Raw genomic sequence first — 16,981 nt, forward strand, 5'->3', positions numbered from 1 at the left:
AATCAGTCTGTAAATAATATTTTGACATTATTATTATAATCATTATTACTTTAATGGCATCCGAAGATATTGATGCGTTGAACAGGTGACAGTCTGCGGTCGTTCTCAAAACGCACTTCTGTCACGCACTTCAAAAGCAACTTTCAATAATTTATTTTACGAAACGGGGGAAACAAACGTGAACAAAAACGGTTCCATAATTCATATTAAATTCAAAAGATAACGAAAAAACAGCTACAAGTGAGAGGGAATAGTGATAAAGTGGTCAAACTTGGTCAAATCCACAGCCTCAACCCATCCGACACTGTTAGACTGACTCACCAGCAGACATCACTACATGAGGGTATACAGTATTCAGTACTTTGCCAAACAAAGTCTGCCATTGTTCTGCCACGGTGTTCTTGGCGCAAAGCCAGCATTTATACTTTGCCATGTGGCTAATTGCAATCAGGGGCAAATCAGGGGCAAACTGCACTCAGCTGCCAAACTTTGTGGGCGTGTTTGCGCTGGTATATCATTAGCGCAATATCCTTTGTGAATAGGACGTTAAGACGGAGCAAACTGCGGGTGCAAGTGAAGTGCAATTCAAGGTGCTATCAGCGGCCGCAGTTCATTCTTTGTGAATTCGGCCCTAAGTTTGTTGTAACTTTAGGCTATGTGTCATACAAAGTGTGGTTTAATTTTATTTTTTATAATACTGTAGCGTCCGCCAGGACGTGTGGAAAGGATGACGCAGTTATTCGGCAATTAAACCACCGTTTATTACTGAACAGTACAGGTTACTGTTGGCCGTAACCACGCCAAAACAACCAACAAACAACAACTTAGCTGTAACTCCATCTGTGCACTCCTGCTCTCTCCTCCAGCTCGCTCATACACACACCAGCACGCGCACTCACACAGCCCTCCTCATCTCCGTCACACTCACACCCCGCACCTCATTCAATCCCAAACATGCCATTAACTCACAGAACATTGACATTATAACAGAACATTTACTGCAGGGTCGCTACAATACATAGCCTATAACATTATCAAATCATAGCTTTAAAAAAAAAAAAACGTCATATCTGACCAGGCCTGGCCTGGGCACGTCAGAGGGAGGGGGGCTCCCGGCCCGACCCGGCTTGGGCCCGCGGGCCGGGTCGCGCCGGGCTCGGGCAGAGAATCTAAGCTCTACTTGGAACTAGAGCTGGGTTAAAATATTGAAATTGATCTTTATGTGAATGACCCAATATCGATTCATAAACACCAAGATCGATCTTTAAATATACAAAGCTTTAACCCTGTTAATCTTGCCAGCAGTAAACGGGCATCAGCACTAAAGTATTAATGACTGTAGTCAGCCGGCTCTTTTATCTGTAACTGTTAGCTTACTTATTTACGTTTTGGTGTAATTTATTGTAATGCTGAAGGAGCCTCTCCTTCTGCTGTCTGTGCATCAGGGCTGCTGCTCCACATTTACGCACACGCACACACACAGACACAGCAAGTACACTAAGTAGAGATGCAACGGTGTAGACATGGTGTATAACTTGAGCTGATGACAGCTATGCTCATTGCTCTAAGTGCAATAAATCCTCAATGAGGAAGAAGTCAATACTTTATCAATACAGCTGTTTAGCAGCATGTAAGCATGTAGAAAAGTGATATTTCAGTCTGCTCTGTCCGCAGTCCGTCATTCACCGCTGGTAATATTATGTCATGAACAAGCATAGAGTGCTTTCCAGCTAATAGCAAATTAACAAGCTGAAACAACATCTGTTTATGTCTAACAGTTTAGCTCAGTTTGCCATGTGTCTTAACACTTACCAACAATAATGTGACCTGCAGGCAGTGACTCTCCTCAGTAGCAGAGGGAGGAGCACAGAGGATAGAAGTGCTGATACTGACTGTTTGTGTTCCTCATTCTGTCTAAACTTCACTCAGTACTGTGGATATTGAGTTTATATTGTGACTTTGCTGTTTTAATTTTACTGTTGCTGCTCTCGGAACAACACTTAATGATAAATTATTCAGTTTAATCCTGTTCTGAATTTAAAATTTTTTTAAATAATTCCTTGTAACATTTACAGTGTCAGTTCTCTGAGAATCTCTTTCACATTTTAGAAAAAAATGGTATTGTAACTGAAATATCCCCAATTGAATCGATATTGAATCGAATTGGAAATTGAAGAATTGAAATCGAATCTACTTAGAACCAATAAATAGGACAAACAGCAGCCGGTGAGCATGGCATGTACAATGGCCTAACACAACTAGAACCATTACAATTATCACAGTATAAATGATACTGCCAAATTTCAATTTTTGTCATCATGTCGCTCAATCGTATCTACACTAATATCTTTATTTGATAACATTTTTAAATGTATGACACACTGATCTTTAATAAAGTAGCCTCACATGATTAAACTACATGTTTTAAAATTATTTCAGGCCTTCTACCCACAGTTATCTTAATTGTCAATGATCTATTAAGTGTTTTTTAATTGATTTAAAGACTGTTTAAGACTATCGATAATGGTTGCAAATTAGTTTGGGTTAGTGTTGGGTTAGTGCGTTTTTTACATGAGACATGAATAGTGAGAGGGGGGTGGGATTATATAAGTGTACACTTCTTCCTACTTCCTTTTGAGCATGTCTGTTGATGTTTCGTTTGTTTTTTTGCTCAAAATAAATTAATTCATTCATTTATCAGTTTTTTTATAGTTTATACTATGTCAGGAAATAGTAGTAGTAATAGTAGTAATAGTAAATGCCTGTCACAATTTCAGCAAACTCAAGGTGACACCCTCTAATTCACACAGTCCAAAACCCTAAAATATTTAATTTACAATAATGTTAAAGAGAGAAAAACAGCCATCGGGAACAGATATTCTTTGACTATTTGCTTAATGAACAACTTTTTCAACTAGACAGTTAATGTTTTTGATTAAGTTTCACTTAATGGACTGATTGTTGCAGCGCTGAGTTTTATATGCACTCATTTGTTTACCGATTCATGTGGTGTGAGTAGGTGTTTGTTTTTTTTGTTGAATATCTCATTTCTAAAGTGTCTGTCTCTCACACTGTTGTTCTCTTTGACAGAATCTTCTGGAGAAGTCCGCAGAGAGAGAAACTCGTCAGGAGTACGCCCTGGCCATGATTCAGTGCAAGGTGCTGAAGCAACTCGAGAACCTCGAGCAGCAGAAGTACGACGACGAGGACATCACAGAGGACATCAAGTTCCTGCTGGAGAGGCTGGGAGAGAGCGTACAGGATCTCAGGTACCCAGTCGGCTCCATTTCATGAACCACATTCATTCATTTTCAAAGAGCCAATTGTGAATGCATCCTAATATTAATTAATCTAATAAAAATAAGTGCTTGGAACTGTCTTTTAAAGAAGAGGATAATAAAGTGCATGAAATTGCACAGTGTACATGAATCTGCTAAATTTTTGAAGCGAGTCCATTTTCTAAAGACATTTTGAATGCTGCATTGTGTGGGTGACCTTTACATATTTTCTGTACTTGAACTGAGTTCAACTAGTCCATATGCTGTATCTCTGAAAGAAAGAAGCATAGGGATGAATAAAAGTAATGAACTTTGAATTGTCCTCTTTACTTGTTGAAAAAAAAAGTTTTAATCTTCTATGTTTGTTTTTTTATTTTTTTGTGAACAGCTCATTCGATGAGTACAGCTCTGAACTCAAGTCCGGCCGCCTGGAGTGGAGCCCTGTGCACAAGTCTGAGAAGTTCTGGCGCGAGAACGCCGTCCGCCTGAACGAGAAGAACTACGAGCTCCTCAAGTAAGACGAAGCTTGGATTTCACCGACACGAGCCACGAGGGCACAAGTTCTGCTCTATTTTAAACTAATTAGTAGCCACTGGAGAAGTGAATTAAATTTCAAATTAATAACTAATTATGTGAATGTATTCTGAATGAGAGCTGAAATGAGAAGACGTTAATTTTGATAGGTTTCATTTAATTTTTGGAGTTAATGAATTTTTCTCAAGGCTGCAATAAGCTGCATATGAAGATGAGGCTTTCGCTAGCACACTAATACGCTATACGGCAGCATTGTACCTGATACTCGTCAGCATATTAGCATCGTCATCGTGGGCGCATTACCATGCTGACATTAGCATTTGGCTCAATGTGCCAGTGTGCATTAGTGCAGCCTCACAGTATAAGTCTTGTTTCTGAAAGCTTTTTGTGAGTTTGATATGAGGCTTTAAAAGATTTGATATACCCATATATACAGTGTATAATTTGTATATATATCCTATTAAATTTAAATTGTTTTTAAATGAATTGAATCTGAAACTTACAGTCAAATCCCACTGTATGTTCAAAACTCTTTGCTCACATTTTGTTAGGTTGTAACACTTATTTCAGGTCATACTTTTTACAGCTCCTGAAAAGCCGCACACTCACCAGCATCTGATAATTGCACAGCCTCTCTACATTGTTTTTCTATTTGTTGTGTGTGTGCGTGTGTGTCGTCAATCTAAGGACTCAGGTCACAAGAGATAAAACCTCAATTTGCATCTGTGTTTCTTGTTATTCCGGTCACACACTCTGTTGGGGCCACTGACATTCACTTAAAAATCCTGATCTGGCCATCTCATTGTCTCATCACTGTCCTCCCCCTGTAATCAGCTCAGGCATCATCTCAGCTTAAAATACGCTCCTTCATCATTACAGTCTTTGCCTGACTCTCAACCACACTTTGTTTCACTTAAAGCCCCGAGGTGTCACTCATTCAGGGGATGCCTTATTTCTTGTCCTTGGACAGATTTGAAGTTTGGAAGTTTGAGTTGGTGCATTTCTACATCCAGATCTTACGTAGTTAATCTATTGATTTTATGAAGCTTTCTCTGACACGTCTTGGCCTCGAAGCATCTGAGAAAAATGCCTTTCTTCAACAGGATCTTGACAAGGCTGTTGGAGGTGTCAGATGATCCTCAAGTTATAGCGGTGGCAGCTCACGACATTGGAGAATATGTGCGGCATTACCCACGTGGCAAACGGTAAGGCTGTGAAAACCAATTGGTATCAAAGCTTAAAGCCATTATATGTAGAATATCTGACTTTGGGGCCCCATTGTGGTAGAACACACATTTAAAAGAGGAAAATACATCAGGTTTGAAGTAGCTGGTGTCCCCAGTGTGACTGTTGTCAGCCACGTTTGTTTATATCTGAGCACACTTATTGATCTGCAAGCGTTAGGCTCACCCAACCTGCTCACAAACCACAGGAAATAAGCTTGTTGTTGGTCTGTGTCACATAATGCGAAAGCTTGGGGTGTACATCCCGTCCTCCTTCAGTAATAGGACCCATCATTGTTACCATACGCAGCATGGTGGGATCATCCCTCACTTTGCATAGGTTACAACACTGGTACATTTTAGTCTGTTAGATCATCTCAGGGAAATTTCCAACTTACCAAAGCTAGAAGTATTTATTTTTGCAAAGCAGTTGTTCAGTTTGAAGCACCTTTTATCAGCACAGAGGGTGGCAGAACAAGTCAGATCTACTCCCATCCTTAAACCTGGAACGATCTGCAGGTCAAGCTCAGACTTAAGACAATTATCTCTTCAAATGAACCTCAACTTAGAATAAAGGAAGTAGTCACTGTTTGCTGCAGTTGCTTAATTAACTGACAAACCTGCACTGTATTATGTAATATATTTGTTGATGTACCTATTGTTGCTGTTGTGATTTGATGTTGCTATTTGACCCTTTCTGGCATGGTCTCATTTGCAAAAGAGGTTTTAATCTCAACATAAAGGTTATATTATAAATCCTCTGATGCTGCTAGTTCTTGTCTGGACACTTTTATATCCTCTCCACGTTCTGTTTAAGTTCCCCTTAATGTTTGTTATCCTAAAGACACTGTCTGATTGACAGGTCAATAATAGGTTTTTCTTGTCTCCCTCGTCATTCTTATTACCCTTTGGTCTGGTCTCTGAGTTGATATACTCCATTTTCAGCCCTCTGTGTATAATTGAAGCCCACCAGATTCAATTTACCCAGTGCTGATATGTAAAAGTACCAGTGTTCCTGCACTTCCACATACTTTTTTTTTTTTTTTTATCTGCTCGCACCATTTACTGTGTTATCACATGCATTATCCTGGTCTGTTTTCCTCTTCAAAGCACTATATCCTTTTATCAGGCCAGTGACCCTTCATGAGATACATGGAACATTTCAGTCAGGCTGGATTCAATTACCCGGTGCTAGAATTACCTAAAATGTGAAAATAGCACCTGTTTTTCTGTGTGGATGCAATTCCTTTTTATTTCTGCTATTTCAGTGTGATCGAGCAGCTGGGTGGAAAACAGCTGGTGATGAACCACATGCACCACGAGGACCAGCTAGTCCGTTACAACGCCCTGCTGGCTGTGCAGAAGCTCATGGTCCACAACTGGTATGAACACATTCGTATAGCTTCATTGACACATTCACATACACAAAATATTCCAGTTTGAGCTTTAAATCCAAGTAGACAATATTTCTACTGAGCAAAATAGGATTCTCTCCAAGCTTTCTACAGTTGACGGCCTATTAATTGTGTGAAAACAGCCTCCCTCTTTCATTCTTTCAGCCACCATCTTAAAAAGGTTGAGGTTGAGATATTTGCACATATCCAAAAACCTGTTGATACCTAAATCTCTCATAATGTTTAAAAGAAGCCGTGTTTTTTCCTCAGACCAGAAATGTGGGCTTTTCTTTTGGGCATGCATCTCTACCCCAACTTTGCGACCTGTTGGCTCGTGTACAACGTACCCATGACAACACACAGAGCTGACCGTAAACAGGCAAGAGGCCGTGTGTAGCAATCTACAGTAAAAACCCCGATTGAGACGCATATGTTGAATGCGCTGTTTACTCGTCTGAAAAGTGCTTCTAAAACCCATCGCCAGCATGTCCTGCAGGTGTTGGAAATTGGAAATATTATGATATTCTGAATAATTGTGGAATATTTGTGTGTGTGTGTGTGTGTGTGTGTGTGTGTGTGTGTGTGTGTGTGTGTAAATGTAGTCAGTGATGTCACACATTCAGATGTTTTCATGAGGAAAACTAGCTGTTAACGTTTTAGTTGAAACAGGCCGTCTGACATTAAAAAAGAATCCCTATATGTACATACAAATGATTAAAGGGCTGCACACCCTATCAGGTATTTTCATCTATTTTGGCTGATTGACATCTGCTTGGTTCGAAGTTGGGTGGAGGGGTTTACTGGGTGTTATGTGAGGTTAATGGACTGTGTACTGATAGGACTGATAAACATGTAATTAGCTCCAACAAAGCCAACAGGAGGTTCACAGAGATGTCACCAAAGCTCAGTCCGTACACGCCCACACAGTCCTAAAAAAGTCTAATCAAGCAAATTAAGGTAAATCACCTGTGTGGCAGGACCATGGCAAGGCCTTCAAAAATGACCTGAGATGCTTAAATATGTGTATCTGTTTGTGTCTTTATGTAGTGACATTCAACAGGTCACAACTTACCAACCAACTAATGGTTTTGAGTGTGCTTCGTAATTTATTCACGGAGAGTAGGAGTAGAAAAATATAGAAGACAGACTTTTCTTTTTTTGCCCTTGTGTTCCTCACGCAACAAGGTTGGAAAGTGAGTCAGATTGATTTGATACTGCCGATCACTTGTGTGCAGATCCATCTAAATGGTTGTAGTACAGTGGCCGAGACGTGACACATCCAATGCTTTCCAATTTCGAAAAACACAACTGCATTAACGGAAAAACACAAATGCTAAAGCCACAATGAAAGTGAGCATGAACAGACGAGCAACCGACCATAAATCAGCCTTAAAGGAAAACTTCAAAACCTCATTTCTCAGTCTTTAAAAGGACACTCCAGACATCGACTTGATGCCGTCACAGTGTTACAGTTCCTAAGCCAACAGCACAGTTGCTAAGCCACTGACTTCAATAAGCACATTACAGTTTTTCAGAAGCTGTAATTTCATCACTTAAACTTGTCATGTAAAATGAATAAGGCAGCAATTTGTAGATTTCCCTTGAGTTTTCCTCCTTTGTAAAGGGTAATTTAACACTGAAAGAGCAGAAATTTGCTGCTGAAAACTTAAATATATCATCTGATTTATTGATCAGTTTCTGCCCTAAAATCCTCTATTCAGATCTCTAACCAGCACTATGACAAACTCTATATGCTTTATTTTACTGGAGTGCTGTTCAGTACTTCAGCTTTAATGTTAAAGCACCACTCCTCACATTTTCACGTTTTCTCTGAGTCCAAACACTCATCATGCCCATCATCTTTGTGTGTTTTTTCTGTCCACTGGATCGCTTGGAAACACTAAAAATCATCAAGCAACAAGTGGAAATGTGTTTGTTTTGCCGCCACTATCTAAAACACACTGTGCTCCCTGAGCAACTGTGGATGGAGGCATTGTGTTTAATATCACAGTGTAGTGCTGTTTTCCCATCTAAGTGACCTTAATGTTCCGTGCAAACTGTACGTTCACTGAAGTGTGGGCAGAAGTGTGTTTATCCACCGTAGCCGTACCGAAGGTTTTCATTCTTGTTGCGGCGACTTTGAAGCAAAACAAGCAGATTCCCATTATCAGGCCTATGATGGAAAGCAAGATGCACTTTCCCCACCTCAACCTGAATACTGCTACATTCACTGTAAGATAAATATGTAGAAGATCCATAATGACATTTTACAGGCTGAATAATCAAGAAGAAAGGGCTGGTGCAGGGTTATTACATGTATGCATATATAAATATATAAAGTTTGCCTTAAAGCCCTGAGATATCTTAGTGAGTCAGACACCTGCTTTAGACATATACTAATATTTTAAATATCTGTATTCATATATCCAGTATTTAGCCATATGTTGAATCTTAGAAACTAGTCCATACCCATTGGTAGCTTTGACAGTATGACACACTGACAGTTTCCTTGATTATGTACAGCATACCATACCATGACTTAGTCATACCAAAGATTAGAAGACAAAAAAAAACATTGGGCCACAGGGGGAGCCACAGCGATCGGTCGCATTTCAGCCATTTTTAAGCATTTTTCTGTTGTTATAGCGCCACCCAGTTGCCAATTAGAGTTAAATTTCTCCAGTCACCTTGAGGCGTCCTGTTCCACATATCTACCAAGTTTAGTAAAAATCAATATGGCGGTTAGGCCTAGATAAGAAATTAGCTCTCTAGCGCTCCCATTTTGTTTGATGGGGTCAATAATGGAGGGCTCCCCTCAGATTATGTGTGGTCATATGCCTACAAAGATGCGTGGTGATCGCTGAAACCCTTGAGATGTTATACACCTTTATGTGATGAGCCATGCCCTCCACAATATTCATTGCCTTATAGAAGCTCAGTTTTAGTGAGTTTTCCAGCTTTTGCCAGGAGGGAACTTTAGATATTGGTTGCCTTGCTGTTGTTTCCATGAGAAGATCTTCTCGCCCCTACTTACCGAAGGCCCCTGCTGTCAATAAAAATAAAATACTAAAATAAAGAATGCAGGTAAGATAAGAAAAACCTTTGTGCTGCATACAAAGGCATCCTTGAATAATAAAAAGAATATTGTAGTAGTCGTCTTTTGCTGAGCTCCTGCCCAGCATTTCTTTAGAGTACGGTAATGATGAACGTCTTGTTGTGCAAAGTTTTAAGTGCTTGTTTGTAAAATGATTCCAGTGGTTTTAAAGCTGTAGAGTTTGAGTTAGACCAACTTATCAAGCACTCGGTGATGTGGGAGATAACCATTGAACATCTGCTTCAGTTGATAGGAAGTTTCTGGTAAACCTAAAAGAACTTTTGAATCTATATGTTCTCTCTAAATATTTGTATTCTGAGACAACTTGTAGTCTTTCTGCTGAGATGTGAGCATGTTGCTCTACATCCATGTTGTGACATTTGGAGACTGTTTTCGAAACACTCAGCTGTAGACAACATTGATTGAGCCAAGACGTGACCTTCAACATAGCGTTTGTTAGCTTGGCTGCAGCCTCTTCTGCGTTCTTCTGCACTGTTGCAGAATTCAGCACACATCTTTAAACTCAAGACAGAGTTGCTCTGATTTGATATGGAAATGGATTTTATCACTCACTGCATGTTTTTTTAGGTACCTGAAAGCAGCAGCGTGTCATTTAAAAGCCCTGCATAAGAATCACATCTGAAGACATTGTTCTATTTTTGTATTTTATATAACTTCTGCTCCTTATAAGTCTTTATTCTCCCACACCTTTCCCTCTGATGAATTCAGTTTCAGGTGATTTCATGCTGCACTTCAGCCATGCTGATGCAGCAGCCCAGTGATTGATAGGTCTATTTGTTGAAATAGTATAATGGGTTCCAAAGAGACAATGACGTAAACACTCGAGTCCTGTTATTCACATCAGTTTTCTTTGTTGTGTACTGGCTGCTCTCTGTTGGTTTGTTTATCTCCGCAGGACCTACTTTGTGAGAGGAAGGTTTATGTCTTCAGGTTGTTCTGTCACTTTGGATTATGTGCTGCCTACACTCATGTGTGAATGCTGCTAGTGCTAAAAAGAAAGGTATTTTTTAGAAAAGTTGAGTTGTCATTCACCCACAAATGGAAGGTATTTTGAAAGCAGCTCACCACACCCACTGTCACCTTGTGTGGGTTGCCTTGCCGTTGTTTCCATGGGAAGATCTTCTCGCCCCTACTTACCGAAGGCCCCTGCTGTCATGACAACAGCACAGATGGATGTGTGAACTGAGAAACTACTCTTATATATCATTTTGCCCTTCAGCCTGCTTTGACAAGTTATTTTCCTTTAACACGTGCAGAAATTGAAGAAGTTTTGATAGAATGTAATTTTTTGCTATCAATGGTTTAAGTCCATCAGCTATTGAGAGGCACTCTGTCCTTGTGCTGTACTGGTCTCAGTGTCTAGACTGAAGAACAGCGCTTTCAACTTCACAATGTCAAACATTACATCTTTTTCTAAGGCCTCTGTTTTAAAGGGATATTTTGCCGATTTTCAATCAGCCATGTAACATAACAATGTGAGTAATATGTAAATGAGTTGTGGTAAACCTCTCTCCATCTAACCAGCGCCCAGATCTTCCTGCTCATCTCCCAGCCAGTGTGACATGAAACTGGTCATCCGGAGCATCACCATAGCTGGTTCATGGGCTGCTGCTCGAACTACACATTGTGCCTCTGCATTTTTGTATACTCGTCACCACGGACACAACGAGCATAGACCCAAATGGAGAGAATGAGAAACTAAGACCACACTCAGATCAAACTGAGTGCTGAGTGCTGATCCAGTATAAGTCAGGTGTGGCACAGCGTGTTCTGGTTGTTGTAGGTTTTCTACCTCTTGAGCAAAGATATTTGCATGTCCTGACTTTATTTTATATTTATATTAATTTACTGATGGTGAATAAGTTTTGGAGATGCAGGTCTTGCACTTTAAAGGAGTGACTCTGATATCTATCATGCCTGTAATGGCAAGTGGATGTGTTCAAGGAAGAGACTTCGGTCTGCACACCCACGGCTGTTTGAATTTTTAATAATGTGTAAGCTGTTTCTGCAAACTTGGTGTCACAGGCTGTGGGCTTAATGAGGTCATTAAGGTGTTTGGATTCACTTCTGACACTTCATCCTTTTATTTATCTTGCATTTATCTTCTCATTGACTCTCACTGGCTGGTGCCATCTCCCACAATTCACCCTGATCATTGCTCCTTATAAAGCCTTTGATTTAAGGATGACCAGTGTCTTGCTGTGTTTAATTTCCGGAACTCATTTTGCTGCACAGGTATTAATTCACACAGCAGATGCGTACATCAGAAAGTGCAGAGGCTGCAGGAGGATGAGTCGGCGTCATAACTCCAGCTCATCTCTCCAATTATTGCCATCTGCCTTTATTCACTCCCTGGTGTTGTTCTGAAGCGACATATAGCTGCTATTTGCAGACCAGCTAAAGGTTATCACTGACAACATCAGAGGAGTGTGGAGGTTTTTTATGTTAGATTATTTATTTTCATCTTAAAAGCTCTGAAATTAAATTAAAATTTCTCTGTGTTAGAAAGTTTTGAGGAAATAGGGGATGGTTATGTGAAGATCACGGGCTAAGAACCTGTTGTGCAGGTTTTCATTTTTACCAGAAACAAATCACTTTTGACTTTTGTCCCTTTAAACATCATGTGTAGCTGCTGCATTTGTCTGCAAAGTACTTGACTGTAAACAAAGAGTGGAAAACATTTAAGTGCAGGCATGGAGGCTTTGACTGGAGATGAACTGATGAAATTGAAACATACAGAAAAGTACTTAAAATCCGGTGAATCAAACAAAGCTGAACAGATTTGTTGCTCATGTTGATCATGATTTCCAGCATCAGAATGTATTCCCCAGCCTTTTCCATCTTTAGATTTATGAGATGTATTTGATATTTCTGGTGGCAGAAAGGTGAGTGCTCTGATATCAAATCATACATCATATATCATATGAAATGTTACTGCCAAGTAGAGACCTGAAGGAGGAGTGTGACCTTTCAAAAATAATGGCATTACATTTCAACATTTACATCATGGCTGGGTGAGAAGCTCACATTTTGAAAAAAGTCACAACTACCACTTGTGCTGACATTAAGGGATATTGAAGGACCTACCTCCACCTTTATCATCAGCTAGATGGGGATTGAAATGCATTTCATTAAAGGAGCAGAATAACATCACTGTGGTGTGTCTGTTCAAGATGAAGCTGAACTCTAAAGCTCACAGATGAATCACTGGTGTTAGGTGTCATTTGTTTAATCCGTACAAAAGTCTTGTTGTAAGGTTGCCAGGAAGTCGCTGCACGTGGCCAAGAAATAATCTGGCAGAGTTGATGCAATTCATCGATTAATAATTTGTCAGTTTGTCATAAAGTTAAGCAGCTACAGTTTGATAACAGACTATTATTGCAGACTACAACAGATTATTGTGTCTTTTTTTTTGGGGGGGGGGGGGGGACATGACAAAATGCCTAACCGTCTCTGGTCCCAGCTTCTCAAATGAGTGGATTTGCTGCTTTTCATTGTAAAATATCATTGCAAACGGAGTATCTTTGGGCTTTTAGGCTGAGGGACAAAAACAAAGCACCGTTAAGAAGTCACCTTGGGTTCGGGGGAAATTGTGACAGGCATGACAACGTTTTATAGACCAACCAGTTATGAAAAAATAACCTCCAGATTAGTCAGTGATGAAAATAATCCTTAGTTACAGCCACAGTCTGTCGCAAAACCAACAGAAAAAACACAATTTAATGTTTTTACATTGATTTAAAAAAACATTTAACATGTTAATTAGCCTGCTTTCAGTCTTTATGCTAAGATAAACTAATTGTTTGCTGGCTGTAGTTTCATTTACAAGATTTGCACATGAGAGTGGTGTCAATCTTCTCATCTAACTCTTGAAAAGAAATCCAGAAAGTATATCTCCCATGTCAAACTGTTCCTTTAAAGAATATTAAAGGCCATCAACTGGATGGGAATTAAATAACATTGAATTCACACTTAAAGGAAAACTGCACAAATTCTCTGAGGGTGTTGCACTGAATTCGTGAAATAAAACGTCTTTATTCTCATATGCATCCATGGTGAACAAAGAATCTAAAAGCTAAGAAAACTCTTCATAAATTCACTCATCACTTCGTCCCACCCCCAGACACAGACTGGTAAATCATAACGTAGTATTGGGCCGACAACAACACAGCTGTGCTCCATTGATTCCAATGCAGTCGTTTCAGAATTGGTTCATTTTCAGGCTGGTTTTGTGGATTTGGAGCTAAATGTTGTGCCTGGGGTACTTCATGTATTAATGACACTCGTTATCTGGAGAGGTTGAAAAAACATACGTTTCCTCCCTGTTCCAAAACCAAAATCAAACCCTGAAAAGTGTAGGGTTAGCTAGCTAGCTACTGAAGATATAGCCTACTGAATGTATACACATGCTGCTTTTGCTTTTTAATGATTATAACAGTGAAAAAAGACCGACCCTGCTGTACAGGAACCAGTGAAGGGAAGCAGGGAAACTTTGCTAATATTCAACCAGCTGTGTGTCATCACAGTGTGTGCAGATTAACGATGTATGGCTTCTCCCGGAGCTCCCTGCCCATCCAGCGGCAGAGGTGTGGGTGCTGGCAGCGGCAGAGGTGTGGGTGCTGGCAGCGGCACGGGGGTGAAGCCAAACACTGTTCATCTGCACACACACTGCTATGCCACACAGCTGATTCAATATCGCTGAAATTTCCCTTTTTATATTCATTGTCAAATCAAAACATCCATTTACAAACATCTACACAAGTCCTGCAGTGTAATCTAAGTTTCATTTATCCAATCGTATGCCAAGTACTTCCCAAATCATTCATTTTTGCTTAAATTTGCTCTGTAAAACACAGGGTGAGTAATTTATGTATAAATGATCATGTTGGGGGTGAAGTATTCCTTTAAGTTTGCTAAAGTGTAACTTATTGTCCTTTGTTTGACAGGGAGTACCTGGGAAGACAACTCCAGTCCACTGATCAGCAGCAAGCTCAAGCCGTGGCACCGCGGAGCTGAACTGTGTCTGTGTGCACGCGTGTTTGTGTATTACCGTGTGGATGAGTGTGTCCTGTATGTACGTTGGTCTTTGCCATTTTAATAATCAGATGTTCATTTTGTGTAATGACTTGAAGATTAAAACGGTGTAGTTTTCCTCCTTCAACCTGCACCCACCCCGGAACGATCCTCGATGTTACTTGATTCGACTGTCGTGCTTCGTGTCGTGGTCTCTCAGCTAAGATGTGTGGTGATTGAAGTCGCACTTTGTGTCTGTGAAAATGTACAAAAGTGAAACTTATTTAAGTCTTACCTGTAAAACATTATATGCATCCCAATAAAGATGCTAATCTATGGTCTTCCTGTGTTGCATTTCCTGACCAGGATTTAGCTGTTTTTGGAATTAACAGCTGCTGAATAACAATGAGATTTACTGAGATTAACTTGATAAGAATATTGAGTTCACTTATCAGGCCATGTTCAATTGACCCCCAAATAGTGACAGCAGAACATATGACTGAGGCAAAGACACAAGATTTCTCTTTTCTTTTCACATTTGTCAGAAAATCAGAAAAAAAGAGAAAGTTTCCCTTTGGATATACAAAAAGTCCTACATAGAAATCAACATACCTCCACCTCATTCTTAGATTTTCGCAGTTATAAAGAAAATGGACACTGTGGTCACTTTATTAGGTACACCTGAGCAATTTAATGCAATTCAATACAACAGCTTGGCCTTAGAACGTTAGGAATGTTGAGTTATATTGTGTTAAGATGTGTAAATTAAGCATGGTGTCTGTCAGTCCTTGAATCCAGTGAAATGCATATTGGGCTTTATACGTCTTTAAAATTTTGTGAGGTCTTACCTGCCACAAATATTTTGTCTGAAGTCACGTACCTATCTTGTTTTTTTCTTTCTGGTCAAATGATTCAAGCTCTTCTGCATAAAAGTCCACATTTCTGATATTAACAGATCGTTAACCCTACCACTGAACCCAATACTGTCTTTTTACTTTATATTTGCAACTTGTTGGCAAAATGTAGATTTAGCCAACTTACTTTAATAACCACACTCTGAGTGTTTGGGAGTAACGTACATGTAACAGAGTTACATAATTAAATAAATTACAAAATAAATGTAACTTTAATCATTTTTTATTTAAAAAAAAAAAAGCGTAATTAAATTACAGATACTCACGAAGGGGTTACAACAGAATGTCTTGATCATAGTAAAAAAAAAGTTCATATGTAGAATATAATATTCATTCTGCTCCTTTGCATCTGTTCACTGTGCAGAAATATCTTCTTTTAGCACAGCCTATTTCCACACAGTTTTCACAGGCCTTATTGCCCAGCTTAAAACATTTGTTAGAAAAGTAATCCAGTGTCACTTCAGTCGAGAGAGACTCGTTTTTATAGTAAAAAGAATATTTAGTAAAACACGTGCACACAAGAATGAAAAATATGAAAAAGTGAACAGACCCCATAGAGATGCTATGATTTAAGGAGGGTGATGAATCCATAGTAGAATATGGAACCCCCTGGGGTCTAGACGCTGGTGGTGGTAGAGGTGGTGAAAATGAGATGAGAAAAAGGTGGGGAGAAGATGGAGAAGTGCTGATGATCTGGATGAGTAGAGGATGAGCCTTTGTGGAGCCCGTCCTGGACTCTGGATACGATGGCGGGAGGTGAACGAGGGTGTGAGGATTCTGCCTAAAATGATGACTGACAGCAGCAGAAAGGAGATTTAAAATTTTGCGGTAGCATCTTGATTGGCTGATGGAGATCGTGGCAAAGTTTCATTGGATAACTAGAAGAGTGAATACCCATAGTCAGCTGATTAGAGGAAGCAGTGGGGGTGGGATGGAGAGAAACATGAATGGATGAGCACAAGATAAGTGTTCTTGATTGATCTTACACTGAGCTTCATAAGTTACATTATTTTTATGTAGTAATTAAATAGTTACATTACATTTTACATTTTTACAGGTAAATTCTAAAAGTAACCCTCCCAACACTGAATATTCCTACATAAAACCTTCCTCTGAACAGGGACTACATATACTACTTACCTTGATACTTACGTGCAGTGCTTGAATTAGAGGCTGATTTGTCCAAAAATCAGTCTTAAATTTGGTTAAAAGTTATCTTGAAAAGCTTTTTAAAAAAAACTTAATAATCAGAATCAGAAAAGGATTCATTGCCAAATACGTTTTCACCTCCAAGGAATTTGCCTTGGTAAACAAACATACAATAAACATATTAAAAGGAATACATATAAGGCAAAGGACTGCAACACTCAAGAACATAAGTACAGAGTAGAAAAAAATACAATGAAAATATGACTAAGATATGTTTATGTATGATATATCTGTTTTAGAATAAACTGTACAATTTTGTGCAGGAAGAGCAAAAATATTAAACAGTCAATGTGCAAAAGTT

The 16,981-nt window shown here is 39.4% G+C and overlaps 1 protein-coding gene across 2 annotated transcripts in view; it reads left to right on the forward strand.

The window, feature by feature from the left end:
- atp6v1h (ATPase H+ transporting V1 subunit H) overlaps nt 1-14,898 on the forward strand; it is a 34,567-nt gene extending 19,669 nt beyond the window's left edge. For both annotated transcript variants that reach the window (XM_050075016.1, XM_050075017.1), the window contains 5 exons: nt 3,091-3,269; nt 3,667-3,792; nt 4,916-5,017; nt 6,304-6,417; nt 14,491-14,898. In XM_050075016.1, coding sequence (XP_049930973.1) covers nt 3,091-3,269; nt 3,667-3,792; nt 4,916-5,017; nt 6,304-6,417; nt 14,491-14,560 — 591 coding nt within the window. In that variant the 3' untranslated portion in view covers nt 14,561-14,898. The remainder of the gene's footprint in view (nt 1-3,090; nt 3,270-3,666; nt 3,793-4,915; nt 5,018-6,303; nt 6,418-14,490) is intronic.
- The last annotated feature ends 2,083 nt before the right edge of the window (nt 14,899-16,981 follow it).

This window comes from Epinephelus moara, chromosome 21 (genome assembly GCF_006386435.1).
Source record: "Epinephelus moara isolate mb chromosome 21, YSFRI_EMoa_1.0, whole genome shotgun sequence".
In the NCBI taxonomy this organism is placed as follows: Eukaryota; Metazoa; Chordata; class Actinopteri; order Perciformes; family Serranidae; genus Epinephelus; species Epinephelus moara.